Source organism: Rhinolophus ferrumequinum, chromosome 16, assembly GCF_004115265.2.
Source record: "Rhinolophus ferrumequinum isolate MPI-CBG mRhiFer1 chromosome 16, mRhiFer1_v1.p, whole genome shotgun sequence".
Classification (NCBI taxonomy): domain Eukaryota; kingdom Metazoa; phylum Chordata; class Mammalia; order Chiroptera; family Rhinolophidae; genus Rhinolophus; species Rhinolophus ferrumequinum.
Window position 1 is genome coordinate 63,438,872 of NC_046299.1, and position 15,542 is coordinate 63,454,413.

General features: G+C 41.3%; 1 protein-coding gene across 3 annotated transcripts in view; it reads left to right on the top strand.

The window, feature by feature from the left end:
* WDFY4 (WDFY family member 4) overlaps positions 1-15,542 on the top strand; it is a 290,937-nt gene that overhangs the window by 133,526 nt on the left and 141,869 nt on the right. For all 3 annotated transcript variants that reach the window (XM_033130918.1, XM_033130921.1, XM_033130920.1), the window contains exons 32-33: positions 12,102-12,266; positions 14,967-15,170. In XM_033130918.1, the coding sequence (XP_032986809.1) occupies positions 12,102-12,266; positions 14,967-15,170 (369 nt within the window). The remainder of the gene's footprint in view (positions 1-12,101; positions 12,267-14,966; positions 15,171-15,542) is intronic.

The following is a 15,542-nucleotide window of genomic DNA, read 5'->3' on the forward strand; positions in this document are numbered from 1 at the left end:
TTTGAAATACAGTAAGAGGAATATAATCAATAATATTATAAAAACTATGTGTAGTGTCAGATGGGTACTAGACTTATCGGGGGGGTTCACTTAATAAATTATAAAATGCCTAACCACTATGCTGCACACCTAAAGCTAATATTAAATAATATTGAATGCCAACTATAATTAAACAATATATAAGTCACTGGATGTAAAGTACAGCATTAGGGAATACAGTCAATCGTATTGTAATAGCTGTGTGTGATGTCATATGACGATTTGACTTGGGGTTATCACTTTGTGAGGTGTGTAAATATCTAATCACTATGTTGTTTTGTACCCCTGAAACTAATGACAAAAAAGAGAAGATGTTAGATTCATAGTTCTTATTTAAATTTTTCCAGTGAAACTTCTTGGGCCTGAATTTTTTCCATTATTGTTTTGTTTCGGGTTTTAAATGTCTCCTTGATATAGTTTAGGTAATTCATATTTTAAAAAATCTTCCCATTTGTTCAATTTTCACAAATGGTCTCTTTTACTTCATTTATTTTTTTGTATTATTATTTTCCCTTTCTTATTCTTTTTTTAATTAGTTTTAGGGGTACAAAACAATGTAATAGTTAGAAATTTACACCCTTCACAAAGTGATAACCCCTCTCCCCAAATCTGCTACCCCTCTGACATCGTATATACCATGTTTCCCTGAAAATAAAACCAGGTCTTATATTAATTTTTGCTCTAAAAGATGCATTAGGGCTTATGTTCAGGGGATGTCATCCTGAAAAATCATGTTAGGGCTTATTTTCTGGTTAGGTCTTATTTTCGGGGAAACATGGTAGCTGTTACAATTCCATTGAGTCTATTCCCTATGCTGTACTCTTGTTCCTAATTTAAAAGTTTATACTCTCTCTTTGCCCCACTTCTCCCATTACTTAAAAAGCCGAGTTCTTGTGGATTTATTTAAAGAACGAACTTTAGATATATTATCATTCTCTTGATTTTTTTTTTCTGGCTAGTTCTAAGATTTTGATATTTGGCATCTTCATTTTTTGTTGTTTTCTATAATTTTTGTGATTGCAGTTTTCAAGAACTTTTGGACTAATTTTTCAACATCCATGTGGTTGAACGTTTATTTTTTAATTTTTTTTATTGTTGCTATCTATTTCCAGTTTTGTTTTATCCTAGTCAGAGCATGTGATCTCTATACTTTCCATCTTTGGAGAACTTATTCATGTTTCCATTGTAGGCCTAATGTGCAATTAATTTTTGGGTGCCAGAAAAAAAAATGTGTATTTTCTTTTCTTTCATTTTTCAAATTTTTATTGGAGAATATTGAGGAACAGTGTGTTTTTCTAAGACCCATCACCTCCATGTCAAGTCCTTGTTTTCAATCTAGTTGTGGAGGGCGCAGGTCACTCGCCCATGTGGGAATCGAACCAGCAACCTTGGTGTTATGGACACTGTGTTCTAACCACTGAGCAAAACTGGCTGACCAAAAATGTGTATTTTCTGTTTGCAGCATAAGGTGTCTGTTACCTTTCTAAGCAATTAATATTATTTTTAAAAAGCAAACAAAAGCAATAATGAAAGCGTTTAAAATAAAGAAAATATATAGTATGCTAAAAGAAGTAAAAATAAGACCAAACATTTACATTATAATATCAAGCATAAAATGGTTAAGTGGTATATTACAGATGTGACTCTTAGATAGGTTGATGAACAAGACCCAATCTTCTGGGATCTAACAAACATATAACAGAAGCAAATTCACTCAAAGATTTTTTAGTTCAATGAAGATATGTATCAGGAAAGCATCATTTACTAAATACAGTAGACAAGCATCAAAATTTAAATGGAAAAACTGGAAGGATAAGAGAAAAATACTAGAAATTCAATTGTAGTGAATAACTAACATATCTTTTTCAAAAAGTTATTTAATCTTACTTATGTGATTATTAGCTTTGAACTTACTTTCTTTGACATTATTCCCTTGTCCGGTGGTAACCCAGACTTAGATTACCTGTTCTTGAAGTTGATATAAATGGAATCATACAGTATATATTCTTTTGCATATGACTTCTTGTACTCATCATTATGTTTGTGGGATTCACTCATGATTTTGTATATGTCAGTAATTCATTCTTTTTCATTGTTGAATAGTATTTTATTGTGATAATCGATCACAATTTATTTATCTATTTTTTTATAGTTTTTTTTTCTTAATTTATTGGGTGACAGTTGTTAGTGAAATTACATAGATTTCAGGTGTACAATTCTGTATTACATCATCTATAAATCCCATTGTGTGTTCACCACTCAGAGTCAGTTCTCCTTCCATCACCATATATTTGATCCCCCTTACCCTCATCTCCCACCCCCCTCCCCCATTACCCTCTGGTAACCACTAAACTATTATCTATGTCTATGAGTTTTTGTTTCTCATTTGTTTGTCTTGTTCTTTTGTTGTTTTTGGTTTATATATCACAATTCAGTGAAATCATATGGTTCTCTACTTCTTCTTATTTATTTCGCTTAGCATTATACTCTCAAGATCCATCCATGTTGTCACAAATGTTCCTGTATCATTTTTTCTTACCGCCGAATAGTAAGTATTCCATTGTGTATATATACCACAACTTCTTTATCCATTCATCTATTGAAGGACATTTCGGTTGTTTCCATGTCTTGGCCACCGTAAACAAAGCTGCAATGAACATTGGAGCACACGTGTCTTTATGTATAAGTGTTTTCAGATTTTTTGGGTAGATACCCAGGAGAGGGATTGCTGGGTCATATGGTAATTCTATTCGTAATTTTTTGAGGAACCTCCACACTGCCTTCCATAATGGCTGCACCAGTCTGCATTCCCACCAACAGTGTAGTGTATGAGGGTTCCTTTTTCTCCACCGCCTCTCCAACACTTGTTACTATTTGTCTTGTTGATGATAGCCATTCTGACTGGGGTGAGGTGATATCTCAATGTGGTTTTTATTTGCATTTCTCTGATGATTAGTGATGTTCAGCATTTTTTCATATGTCTATTTGCCATTTGTATGTCCTCTTCGGAGAAATGTCTCTTCAGGTCCTCTGCCCATTTTTCAATTGGGTTGTTTGTTTTTTGTTGTTGAGTTTCATGAGTTCCTTGTATATTTTGGATATTAGCCCCTTATCGGAGGCACTGTTTGCAAAAAACTTCTCCCATTCAGTTGGTTGCCTCTTTATTTTGTCGATGGTTTTTTTTGCTGTGCAGAAGCTTTTAAGTTTCATATAGTCCCATTCATTTATTTTAGCTTTTACTTCCATTTCCTTTGGAGTCAAATTCATAAAATGCTCTTTGAACCCAAGGTCCATAAGTTTAGTAACTATGTTTTCTTCTATGCAGTTTATTGTGTCAGGTCTTATGCTTAAGTCCTTGATCCATTTTAATTTTAGTACATGGTGACAGATAGCAGTCCAGTTTCATTCTTTTCCACGTGGCTATCCAATTCTCCCAGCACCATTTATTGAAGAAGCTGTCTTTCCTCCATTGTATGTTTTTAGCTTCTTTGTCAAAAATTATCTATCCATATTTATGTGGTTTTATTTCTGGGTTCTCAATTCTATTCCATTGGTCTATGTGTCTGTTTTTCTGCCAGTATCATGCTGTTTTGATTATTGTAGCCCTGTAGTACAAGCTAAAGTCAGGGAGTGTGATACTTCCAGCATTGTTCTTTTTTCTTAGATTGCTTTTGCTATTCGGGGTCTTTTGTGGTTCCAAACAAATCTGATGATTTTTTGTTCTATTTCTTTAAAAAATGCCATTGGGATTTTGATGGGGATTGCATGAAATCTGTATATTGCTTTGGGTAATATGGCCATTTTAACTATGTTGATTCTTCCAATCCATGAGCATGGAATGTCTTTCCATTTCTTTGTGTCTTCTTCAATTTCTTTCAAAAATGTCTTATAGTTTTCAGCATATAGGTCCTTCACATCCTTGGTTAAGTTTATTCCTAGGTATTTTATTCTTTTTGCTGCAATTGCAAAAGGAATTGGTTTTTGTATTTCTTTTTTCTGAGATTTCATTGTTAGTATATAGGAATGCAATGGACTTTTGTACGTTGATTTTGTAGCCAGCAACTTTACTGTATTCGTTGATTGTTTCTAATAGCTTTTTGGTGGAGTCTTTAGGGTTTTTTTTATATAGCATCATGTCATCTGCAAAGAGTGATAATTTAACTTCTTCATTCCCAATGTGGATGCCTTTTATTTCTTTCTCTTGCCTGATTGCTCTGGCAAGAACTTCCAACACTATGTTGAAAAGAAAAGGTGATAGGGACAGACCTGTCATGTTCCTGAACGTAGAGCAAAGGGCTTCAGTTTTTCACCGTTAATTGTGATGTTAGCTGAGGGTTTGTCATATATGGCCTTTATTATTTTAAGGTATTTTCCTTCTATACCTATTTTATTAAGTGTTTTAATCATAAATGGATGTTGTATCTTGTCAAATGCTTTTTCTGCATCAATTGATATAATCATATGATTTTGTCCTTTATTTTGTTTATGTGATGTATCACATTGATGGATTTGAGGATGTTGAACCATCCTTGTGCCCCTGGGATGAACCCCACTTGGTCGTGATGAATGATCTTTTTAATGCATTGTTGTATTCGATTTCCTAGAATTTTGTTTAGGATTTTTGCATCTGTATTCATCAGAGATATTGGTCTGTAGTTTTATTTTTTTGTGTTGTCCTTACCAGGTTTTGGTATCAGGGTAATGTTGGCCTCATAAAATGAGTTAGGGAGTACTGTCTCTTCTTCGAGTTTTTGGAAGAGTTTGAGCAGGATTGGTATTAGATCCTCTTTGAAGGTTTGGTAGAATTCAGTAGTGAAGCCATCTGGTCCCGGACTTTTGCTTTTGGGAAGGTTTTGGTTGACTGATTCAATTTCCTTACTGGTGATCGGTCTGTTTAGATTTTTCAGTTCTTCATGGTTCAGCCTAGGAAGGTTATATGTTTCTAAGAACTTGTCCATTTCTTCTAGGTTATTGAATTTGGTGGCATATAGTGCTTCATAATATTGTTGGATGATCCTTTGTATTTCTGTGGTGTCCGTGATAACTTCCCCTTTTTCATTTCTGATTTTGTTAATTAGTGTTTTCTCTCTTTTTATCTTAGTGAGTCTAGCCAAGGGTTTGTCAATTTTGTTAATCTTTTCAAAGAACCAGCACTTTGTCACATTAATTTTTTCTATTGTCTTTTTGTTCTCTATTTCATTTAGTTCTGCTCCGATTTTTGTTATTTCCTTTCTTCTGCTGACTTTGGGTTTCACTTGTTCTTGTTTTTCTAGTTCTTTAAGGGGTAATGTGAAGTTATTTTGGGATTTTTCTTGTTTCTTGAGATAGGCCTGTAATGATATAAATCTCCCTCTTAAAACTGCTTTCGCTGCATCCCCCAACTTTTGGTAGGATGTATTTTCATTGTCATTTGTTTCTATGTATGTTTTGATCTCTCCTCTAATTTCTTCTTTGATCCAGTCATTCTTTAAAAGTATGTTGTTTAATCTCCATGTATTTGTGTTTTTTCCTACTTTCTTTTTGCAGTTGATATCCAATTTCAAAGCCTTGTGATCAGAGAATATGCTTGGTATGATTTCAATCTTCTTAAATTTGCTGAGGCTGATTTTATGTCCCAATATATGGTCTATCCTTGAGAATGTTCCATGCACACTAGAAAAGAATGTATAGTCTGATGTTTTAGGATGAAGTGCTCTATATATGTCAATTATGTCCATTTCATCTAATGTGTCACTTAGGGCTGCTATTTCGTTATTTATTTTCTGTTTGGATGATCTATCCATAGCTGTCAATGGTGTATTTAAGTCTCCTAGTATAATTGAGTTTTGGTCAATTTCTCCCTTTAGTTCTGTTAGTAGTTGCTTGGTATATTTCAGTGCTCCCTGATTGGGGGCATAAATATTGATGACTGTTATGTCTTCTTGTTGTATAGTCCCTTTTACCATTACGAAATGTCCATCTTTGTCTCTTGTTATCTTTTTCATCCTGAAGTCTGCTTCATCTGATATCATTATGGCTACACCTGATTTTCTCTGGGTACCATTTGCTTGGAGTGTCAATTTCCACCCTTTCACTTTGAGTCTATGCTTGTCCTTGTAGCTGAGATGTGTCTCTTGGAGACAGCATATGGTTGGGTTTAGTTTTTTGATCCAGTCTGCTACTCTGTGCCTTTTTATTGGTGAGTTCAGTCCATTTACATTTAGGGTGATTATTGATATGTGAGGATTTCCTGTCATTCTATCTTTAGTTTTCTGGTAAGGCTGTGTCTCCATTGTTTCTTTGCTTTTTGTTGTTGTCTGTTATTTCTGTGGGGGAGTATTCTATGATGTTTCCCTCTGTTTCTTCTTTTATTACAGTATATATTTCAGTTATGGATTTTTTTTTGAGTGGTTATCTTTAAGTTTAAGTAAAAGAAAGGTTGATATTTAGAATATTCCATTTTCTTCAGCATGCTTACTTTCTCCACTCCCGTATTCTGGTTCAGGCCTTTACTCTCCCCCTTTTTATGTTTTGGTTGCCACAAATTGTCCCTGTTGATGGTGGTCAAATAGCCTCCTTTAGTATTTCTTGTAGTGCAGGTCGTGTGTTATAAAATTCCCTCAGCTTCTGTATGTCTGGAAAGGTCTTGATTCCTCCTTCATATCTAAAGGATATCTTTGCTGGATATATTATTCTTGGCTCATAATTTCTCTCTTTCAATAGTTTGAATATTTGGTTCCACTCCCTCCTGGCTTGTAGAGTTTCTGCTGAAAAATCTGATGATAATCTAATGGGCTTTCCTTTGTAGGTTACCGTCTTCTTTGCCCTGGCTGCCTTGAGGATTCTTTCTTTGTTGTTGTTTTAGATAGCTTCGATACAATGTGCCTTGGAGAAGGCCTGTTGGGATTGAGGTAATCAGGTGTTCTATTTGCTTCTTGGATTCGAGGATCCAGTTCTTTCCACAAGTTTGGGAAGTTCTCATCGACAATTTGTTTGAATATATTCTCTGTTCCCTTCTCTCTTTCTTCTCTTTCTGGTATGCCCATTATTCTTATATTGCTCTTTCTGATGGAGTTAGAAAGTTCTTGTAGAGTTCTTTCATTTCTTTTAAGTCTCAAGTCTCTTTCTTCTTCCATCTTTGTAATTTCCAGGTTTCTATCTTCGATGTCACTGATTTTTTCCTCCATCTGGTCAACTCTACTACCTAAGATGGTTATTTCTTTCTTGATTTCTTCTATTGAATTCTTTTTTTTTTTTTTTTTTTTTTTTTTTTTTTTTTTTTTAACTATCAAGCTATATTTATAAATATCTCATCAACATGTGCTTTGCAAAAGTGAACAATCAGGAACAATCATATAGCTAACAAAAGGGAAATGGTTGAATAAATTATAGTACATCACTTTATCTAAAATTATAATTATAGGAACCACGTAACAGCATGTTTTGATGGTGTTTTGTGAAAAGAGCAGTTTAAAATTGTATCTCCATCATTATGGCAACCACGTACAAATTACACGAACAGGATCAGAGCCTGGAAAGCAATGTGAGATTTTAGGTGATTTTTTTTTCTGTTGATTTCTGGTTTTAATGGTGGACAGGGATGGAAGTTGGGGTGATGGATGGAAAGAGCGGTTTGTGCTGTCTAATGTCAAGCTTGAACTTCATCCAGAGAGAGACATGATCACATTTGTACTTTGCAAAGATTAAAGATTGGCTGCTGTATGGGGAAGGACTTGGAGCAGGTGAGCGTGACAGTCAGGACACTGACCAGTTGGCAGGCCTGACCTGGGCAGTACCTTTAGTGACAAGAAATATGGAGAAATTCGTGGCAGGGATATTAGTTGTGCTAGCACTTGTCCTGAAATACTACTGTTGCACTTTAAGATTCTTGAAATACATTTCAAATGTAAATTTCATTCTACATGTATTTCCATCTGTATGCAGATCTTTAAAATGTATGCATATGTGAAATCCATCTGCCTCAGGAATATTTGGAAAATGCTAGCTGAAAATACTGACAAATTTTTAATACAATAAATAGTCCTATCGTACATTCTTATTGAACTGTTTGGTTTGAATTGTCATGCAATTTCTTTCCGATCTAGCCATCTTAAGATGATCACATGTAATGGAACTGTTTCATTGTTGCATCTACCACAGTAGATATTTATGGAGCATTCATTGCACTTATATATAGTTACATTTCTAAGCATTGGCCTCAAGTTTATTTTTGTCCTGCCTGATTCCAGAAAACATGCAGTGCACAAACACTGGGGTTACAAATCCTGGTTTTCAGAATGTTACTGATCCTTCCTCTTTCATTTTCCTTAGCCAGCCAGCGTGTCTCCTTGCCCTCGCCAGTTCGTTCTACCTTGCCACCGCCCTGCACACATAGTTCAAGCTCTTATCACTTCTCACCTCCTGGTCTGCCTACCAATAATACCACTTTAGTCTCCTAATCAATAATATAAAAAATTGGATTAGATCTAGGAGGATGCAGTTGGCAATATATAAATAGATATGCAAATGTTGGTAGTTGTTATTCTTACCACTTTTAAAATTCAGTGATTCAATGACTACTGAAGTATTTCATCAGAAAAGAGAAAACCACATGCTGTTTTTCTTGCATTTCCTTCCTCTACCAATAAATCGGTGCATCAGTTTGTGTAAGACATGTAGATTATTTTAACTAGTAAGAGCCATGCTTATTAAGGTTTTTTTTTTTAAGTTTTGCATATACTGTACTTTTTTTTTTTTTTTTTTTTTTTTTCTTCTATTGAATTCTTAATCTCCAGAAATTCTATTTGGTTCTTTTTCAAAATTTCAATTTCTTTTGTAAAATGCTCCTGTTGTTCTTTGATTGTGTTTCTAAGTTCATTAAACTGCCTTTCTGTGTTTTCTTGAATCTTGTTGAGTTTTTTCAGATCTGCAATCTTGAATTCTCTGTCATTTAAGTCACATATTTCCATATCTTTAAGTTCCTTTTCTGGAGACTTTTCACTTTCTTTCTGAGCTATCTTGTTGCCTTGGTTGTTCATGGCAATTACTGATTTATTATTTCTCTTTCTAAACATCTACAGGAGTGGCTTCTGCAACAGGTTGATAAGAAGAGGTCTTTCTTTTGTTTTCCAGTACTCGTTGGTAGAATGTTTTATTTTCTCTCTGACTGCAGCCTTTTTTTTCTCTCTCACACGGTAGTGCTATTTTTTCTCTGCACTATTCCAGCTTATCACACAATAGGTGGATTCTCTGGGAGATGGGCTTCTCCTCTGTTAATAGTTTGCCTGGGTCACAGGGCGCAGTGTCCGTGTGGGTATGCGGAGAGCTTTTGAAGTTCCAAAGCTCTTCCTGCACCAGATTCAGAGCCCGTTTGTTTCAGCAGTTTTGTTTACTCCTGCAGGGATCCGCCCAGATAGGTGGGGCCAGGGGCGGGGTGAGTTGTGAGAGGTGGCCCAGAGCAATGGCGGCAACCACCACCACAGCCAGTCCTGCTTCCACAGCTCCCTCCCCTCTGCCAGAACCAGTTGGGCTGCGAATCTGTGTCTGCAGTCCATAGTTCTCAGAACAGCAAATATTCTGTTCTTTTGATCTGACACTGCTACTGTTCCGCTTCTAGCACCCGGCAGGTGGGGGTGGGCGAGCTCTGGGAGAGTAGGGAGGGGGCGGCTAGTCTCAGTGCCTAAGGCTTCCATTCTCTGGTTGGCAGTGAGGGCTTAAACCACCATTTTCATCCTTCTTCCCTCAGTCTTTTCTCTGAGGTCTCTGCCTTGAGCGTTGGGTTCAACCGTGTTATATGCTGTCCCCTCAGCCCTGTGGGCCATAAGCGGAGCCCTAGCAGTCCGAGTTCTTCCCTCTCCCACAGCTGCGGTAGTTCAGGGATGCAGCAAGCTTGGAGCACTGAGCTAGGTCTGTGTCCTGCGGGGCTCCGTCTCCGCACTTCTCCTTTTCCTCTTCCCCTGCTCGTGCAATTCGCCCACCTTTAGGTGAATTCAGTAGTGGGCCTTGCCTGTCTGCTGTGTAGGGAGTCCTTTGTGGAGTTATAGTTGTTCGATTAGTTGTAAATTCCAGGGATGCTTTACAGAGGCTCACCTCACACCGCCATTTTGATGACGTCCCTCCTATTTATCTATTCTCAGTTGTCTCCATTTGGCTGCTATGTACATATCTTTGGGTGGGTATATGAGTTGGAAACATACCCGGATGTGAAATTGTGGATCATAAGTTGTACACATGACTTGCACTGGTTGATATCACCAAATTGTTCTCCAAAGTGAAGTGCCAGCTTATTCTTTCACCAGCTCTTAATCTGGGAAGTTTCTAGGTGTTCCACATCCTTGCCAATGTATTGCATTGTTGGTCTTTTAGATGTTAGTCATTTTGCTGTGTCCAAAAATCCTTTGAAACAGACAGCATTATCTCTATTGTACAAATGTAGAAACTGTAGCTACAGAGAATAACTCATTCAGGCAAGGTCATGGAGCAAGGGCATGGCGGAGGCATGTGTGTCCAGCATTAGCATTACATTCCAGGTCACTGCCATGCCTAAGCACCTTCTGGAGGTCCTGGTTTTTCAGTGCATAAAATCCAAATTCCTCTTCCAGAAGTCCAAGTCCTCTATCTGATCTTATCTTCCAGCTTCTTCTGTATGTACCCTGTGCTAGTCACTGAGAAAATAAGCCCGAAGTACTAAAATGTCCCATTCAATCCTCACAACAACCTTATGAAATAGGTCACATTACAATCCTTGTTTTATAGAATTGAGACCGGAAGCTAGACCGTTAATTGGAGGGAGAGGCAGGATTTGAACCAGGCCAACTACAGAAAACACTCTCTGAACTTCGGGCCTCTGATACTCCCCTAGAAATCTGATATCGCGTTGTACGAACCTAGTGGGGAAGCCAGATGCAGGGGACTTCAGAAGCAGTTTCTCTCTGTTTGCCTGCTCAGCTCACACCAAACCCTCATAGAATCCTGTGCGTGAGATTTTAAACCGCTCTCTAATTGTCTCACGCACGTTGCCTTTTTGACAATTAGGTTTGAGTATTTTAGTATGAGGCTCCCTTCCCGGCACTTGATAGCTACTTGGTAAATAGGATGTCCTGACTCATGCCCATGGGGCCAGGACTTGAGGCAGGCTGGTGGGGGAATGAGGAAGCCATAGATGGGAGGGGCTTGGGCTGAGTAACTGGGGAAAAGGAGACCCGACGTCCACCTATGACTTCCGCAGGAGTAGGCTGTCACTTAGTCTAGTTCTTAGTGTGGCTATGCAGGGTTGGTGAATTTTAAAGTTCCAGACCGTCCATTTAGGATAGAGCAGGACCTCAGGCAGCAGATGGACACATTGGGGATTGAGTCAGTCTCCAGAGCAAGTTGGCGGAGCTGGTCTAGAAAGCTGAGCAGCAGCAGGACACTAGTGTGCAGCCAGGACAGAGACAAGGCCAGGTAATGGTTTGGGGGAAGACAGGTGCACAGGTCCCCTCAGGGCACTGGGTATCAGCTCAATACAACGTGATCCAGTCCAGACCTCTGGCTGGTGGAGAAGGGGCTCGTCAGTCTCTGCCACCCCTGGGCAGGGTTTGTCTGGATGTTAGCCAGGACAGGGTCTAGAGCCGGGAGCATAAGCACTGGGCTGGGGAAGGCTGGGTTCGATGCTGATTGGCAAGTTCCTTCAGCACAAGGCCATGACCAATCACGCAGAGGCAGTATGGGGAGGACAGGCAGACTTTATAGCCAGATTGCCTGGGGTCAACTCATGGCTCTGCTCCTTATCCACTGGGTGACCTTCGGCAAGTTATTGAACCTCTCTGTGCCTCTGTCTTCCCATCTGTAAAATAGGGATAAACAGAGGACCTACCACAGAGGGTTGTTGTGAGGTGAGGAGTACGTGTGACAATCTAGGAACAATGCCTGCACATGTAGAACGCTTGCCCAATTGATGACCAGTATCTGTGGCAGCCCACACACAGTCTTAGGGGTCTTGCAATGAGGTGTCTGGTTGAGAGTCTCTGAAAGGAGGTGTTCTGCCTCGATTTCTAATCTTCTGGCTCCCTGCACTGCACGCCTCTCATGACATATATGCTCAGCCCTTGACAGGTCGTGGAGATGGCGCCTGGGAACGGACTTTCCCGGACAGTGTGCTGCATTTCCTTGGTCTTGTGCACAGCACCTACCCCCAGGACCCAGCCTGGCAGGCCCCAGAGTTCCTGCAGACCTTGGCCATCATCACCTTCCCCCTGGGAATACACAAGGTAGGACATGCCAACACCCTACCCCAATGAGAGCAGGGGTGAGGGTCTTAGTTCATCAAGCGCAAAGGGCAAAATTCTTCCCCCCTCCCCAAATTAAAATACATTTGAAGGTAACTTAGCTGAAACAGTAAATAAACAACTTGGGTAATTTTTTCTTTCTCTGCTGAGATGTAGCTTGAAGTCATTTTCAACTCTGAGATTCGTAATTTTTTTGAGTTGTTAGAAATCTCAGTAATGAGAAATTTGTTGGTAGATCAAGTCCAATTTTCATGAATACCCTCCCACTGAAACTGTGGAACAACAAATTCCATCCCAGGAAGCCTGTGACAGTGCACCCGTCTGGTGGGGGTGGGGGGGGCTGGAAGAGTGTCCCTCTCTGCCTCTTGTTCTCAGGACCCTCATCCTGTTTGCAGGCCATAACTCAGACCCCTGGCAGTCAGAGGATGGCTGAGACAGCAGAGGCTGGGTCTTGAAGACGAGGTGTGATGAGGTGGGGTGTAGAGAAGGGGCTATGGGAAGAGATGTGATTGAGCTGGAGACCGAGAGCCAGTCCTAGCAGGTCCATGGGGCTCAGTGAGCTAAGAGAGTCTGGGAGCTAAGAGGAGCAGGTGAGGACCAGTGTGAAGGGAAGAAACCGGCTCATCACCTCTCCTTGGTGGTGTGGGAAGCTGAGACCCAGACAGGGAGCGTGAGCTGGGGACACCTGTCTGCAAATTGATGACAGCAGCTAAAGGAACATGGCAAAAGGCAGACAATGGTGAGGAGAGGGTTTAGAAGCCAGGCCAAGCACAGGCAGGCATTTAGTGTTTGCTCTGCAATTATTTGGTAGACGACCAGTGAATGCGTGAACGTGGTCGTTTAGCTAATCTTTTTCTGGAAGTTTATTCATGGTGACAGCCTGCACGGATGGAACACCTACGACAATCCTGAGCCTGGTGCTTCGCAGACTCTAATCGGTGCCCTACGCAGATGGAGTGTGTTAGTTGGGGAAAGGGAAGCTCAGTCGTGAAGTGGTGCCCACCAGTGTTCTCTGGGCTCAGCGGGGCCAAAGACCTAGGTCACCACATGGTTGAGAGAGTGAAATACACCATGGTTACGTGATGAATAAGCGACACAGCTAAGATTTAAAGTTCACCCATCTCTTTCAATAGCCTCTTCTCTACTCCCACCCCATACTCTCACCCCAAAGCCCACTTCCTTTCTATCACAATCAGTTTAAAATAAAACTAAATGGCCAAATAAAATTTAAGAGTAATTCTTTTTTAATAAAAAGACTAGATAGATTTGCAAAAAAGATAAAATGTTTTGATGGGTTTATATCAAGTAAAGTAACAGTGCGAAAGTAAGAACGAAGAAGAAAGACGTACTGGTGGGGGTGGAGGTGGGGCCCTGGGCTCAGAGGCCACGCGGCGAGAATGGACAGTACCATGGGCTGTCCCTGACCCCTCCGACAGCAGGCCCTCTGCAGGGGTCCAGGGCAATGAAGTCAGACATTCTTAGCCCAGATCCCCACCTCAACCCCTGCACAGCAGGTCAGACTCCCCATTTGCTGAGAGAGGGTTCCAGCTGGCTGCCCGCGAGCAGGTGGAACACACTCTAACCCAGGGCTGTTCCTCCCCACACTCAATGTTTCTGCCCAGGGGAGAGTCTGGCCCAAAGTCACCTCCCCAGCTGAGGAGCTAAGTCCTGTCTTGGGGCTCCTGGCTCCAGTTCCAAACTGCTTATCTCCACACTTCCTTGCCTTGTCCCATCTTTAAGTCAGCTCCAAAAAACCTTTGTTGTGCAGAAAACGTGACAGACCCTCTTCTTGAAGAAGGCTGGTGGCCAAAGGCCTTCGATTTGCTGTGAATTTATATGGCATCTTTCCAGTCAAGGCCGCGTGGAGCTAATTAATGCAGTCACCACCTCCCTAGGTGCCATTAAATTCATTTTACGGCTTAATTAAGAACGGCTGCATTAATTTTATGAATGAGCAAAGGGAGGTGCCAACAGATGAATACGCATGAAAGTTCATCAGCCAGGAGTCAGGAGTCCCTGGCTGTATGTCCTTGGGTGTGTCATTCGGCCTCCCAGCATCTCTGTGTCCTTTTGGATGTAGCTGGGTTGGTGATGCCAGTCTCATTTATCTGCCAATATTTTTATAAATATATAAACGAGAATGTGCAGGCCGAGGGATTCAGGGACTTGGATACCAGGACCTGCTGAAGTCCTTCTCCTCTTTACACCTGAGGGTCCCACCTGTTAACGTCAGCCGAGCCTGGAGGCAGTAAAGGTGAGGGCTCCTCCAGAAGTGGGACCGGCTTCCTGACCAGATACCAGGGCCAGGCACGGCGGCACACATCGTCCTTTCATTGTGTCCTCACATGTCTTTGTGGTGTCCTTTGTAGTATCACCATTCGATTGAAGGGAGCTGTGGCTCCGAGGGGAAGCACCTTGCCCAGAACACGTTCTGGTCTTCACCGCTGAGTACTCCATGCTCAGCTTCTTTCCGTGACTGCCACCCATGTCAGGTTCAGGGACCACAGCAGGCCCCCTTATGAGCCATGGGGCTCTGGGCAAGTTGCCTACCTCTGTGTACCCTCCATTTCCTCACCTGTTAATGGGTTTGACCAGATTCCCACCAGTGCACACCTCAGAGACAGATGTGAAAGCATTTTGGTGCAGGGCAGGTGCTCATACTGGGGTTCTCTTGTCTTTGAGGGAGTTACCACTGAGTCTGCCCAGAATGCCGGCAGTTTCGGGCCCGAGGCTGGAGAAGACAGCATTGTGGAGGGTCTACAGGCTACTGTCCAGTCACATCCCACACGGCAACAGCTCAGGAAGTTCATGCAGCTCCTCTTGAGGGAGTTCTTGCTTGCAGCTCCCAGCCCCAAGCAGTGGCTGCTGCTGGAAGTGCTCCTGGAGGTGAGTAGAAGGGCGCTGTTGGGCCACGTGATACGGGAGCGGGCCTGGGAGGGCACAGGCTCCGTGAGGGTGCGGTATGTGCAGGGAGACCTGAGGGCCGCGCTCTGTTGCAAGAGCTCGCCGAGGCCTGTAGATGCCAGCTGGCTGGCGGTCAAGAGCGTCTCCTGGGACTTTGGTGATATCGGGGGAGGGAGCCCTTGTCCTCCAGGAACCGCAGGCGCTGGCAGAACAGGGAACATATCAGCGGCTAGTGAATAGGTGGATGAGGGCAGGTTTTAGCCAGGTCCCTAGAAGCAGAGCCTGAGATAGTATAGAAGTGAATTATTGGTGGCTGTCCTTTCAGGGGAGGCACTTGCCAGGTGGTTATTATCT